Source organism: Octopus bimaculoides, chromosome 3 (assembly GCF_001194135.2).
Source record: "Octopus bimaculoides isolate UCB-OBI-ISO-001 chromosome 3, ASM119413v2, whole genome shotgun sequence".
Classification (NCBI taxonomy): domain Eukaryota; kingdom Metazoa; phylum Mollusca; class Cephalopoda; order Octopoda; family Octopodidae; genus Octopus; species Octopus bimaculoides.
The window spans coordinates 46647383-46648768 of record NC_068983.1 but is presented as its reverse complement, the minus strand read 5'-3'; the positions used below and the strand labels follow the sequence as shown (position 1 = coordinate 46648768).

General features: G+C 42.8%; 1 protein-coding gene across 1 annotated transcript in view; it reads right to left on the bottom strand.

The window, feature by feature from the left end:
- The window catches only part of LOC106879909 (uncharacterized), a 6890-nt gene extending 6542 nt beyond the window's left edge, over window positions 1-348 (bottom strand). Inside the window, exon 1 of the mRNA XM_014929657.1 lies at window positions 319-348. Coding sequence (XP_014785143.1) covers window positions 319-348 — 30 coding nt within the window. The remainder of the gene's footprint in view (window positions 1-318) is intronic.
- Between the last annotated feature and the right edge of the window lie 1038 nt (window positions 349-1386).

The following is a 1386-nucleotide window of genomic DNA, read 5'->3' as shown; positions in this document are numbered from 1 at the left end:
AGTTGTTTGACCATAACCAGTTGAGCATGTCCCTTAGTGACTGATGATATGTGCATCTCTGATCATGAGCAGAAGTAGTTAGGGAGCATCATAGCCATGTGTTGAGAGGAATTCTTTGGGGTTTGAATAATTCACTTTTGGAAACATGGGTGTTTTGTTCAACATCCTTAAACAACCTTTATTCAGGGATCTTTTGAGTGGGATGGGCTACACGACCTGAAGAAAATTCTAACTGGGCCTCACTGCAAGGTCATGCGCTGTTTATCTTGAGATTACCATGTCGCGCACATATGGTTCTGATGCATGTGCCTGGTGTACCCTTATCAGAAGGGTAATCATAACAGGCATACTGGGTTTCATATATTTTATCCCAGTGTCACTTTGATGGCATGCACTCAATAATAATAATAATAATAATAATAATAATAATCCTTTCTAGTAATAGAACAAGGCCTGAAATTTTTTTAGGGGAAGGGGTAGGTTGATTAAATCAACGCCACTGCTCAGTAGGTAATTTGTTTATCAACCCCAAAAGGATGAAAAGGCAAAAGTCAACCTCAACAGAATCTGAACTCAGAATGTAAAGACAGATGAAATGCTACAAAGTATTTTGTTTGGCGTACCAATGATCCTGCCAGATCATAGTAGCAGTAGTAGTAGTAGTACTAGTAATTCTAGTACTGAAGAACAATCTCAGGGAGCTGAACCTTTCAGGTGAGACAACAAAGGACCAAAATATCTGGTGCCTTGCTGTACTCAAGAAGACCCATAACCCACAGCAGAAGTGTTAAGACTGATCCTTCTGGTTGTGTAATAGTGCCTGTACAGTGCCATGGAAAAACACTTGTGTAGTGCCACATAAAAGTACCCAGCACACACTGTAAAGTGGTTGGCATTAGGAAGGGCATCCGGCCATAGAAACCATACCAAATCAGACTGGAGCCTGGTCTAACTCCCCAGCTTGTCAGCTCTGGTCAAACCATCCAACCCATGCCAGCATGGACAACGGATGTTAAATAATAATAATGATGGACTTCTTTCAGTTTCTATCAAATCCACTTAAAAATGTTTGGTCAACCTGGGGCTGTGGTAGAAGATACTGGCTTAAGGTGCCACGCAATGGGATTGAACCTCAAACCATGTGATTGGGAAGCAAACTTCTTAACCACACTGCCACCCCTGCAAACGTCTTAACCACACTGCCACCCCTGCAAACGTCTTAAACACACAGCCACCCTTGAAAACATCTTAAGCACCACAGCTACCCCTGAAAACTTCTTAACCACACAGCCACCCCTGCAAACTTTTTAACCACCACAGCCACCCCTGCAAACTTTTTAACCACCACAGCCACCCCTGCAAACTTTTTAACCACCACAGCCACCC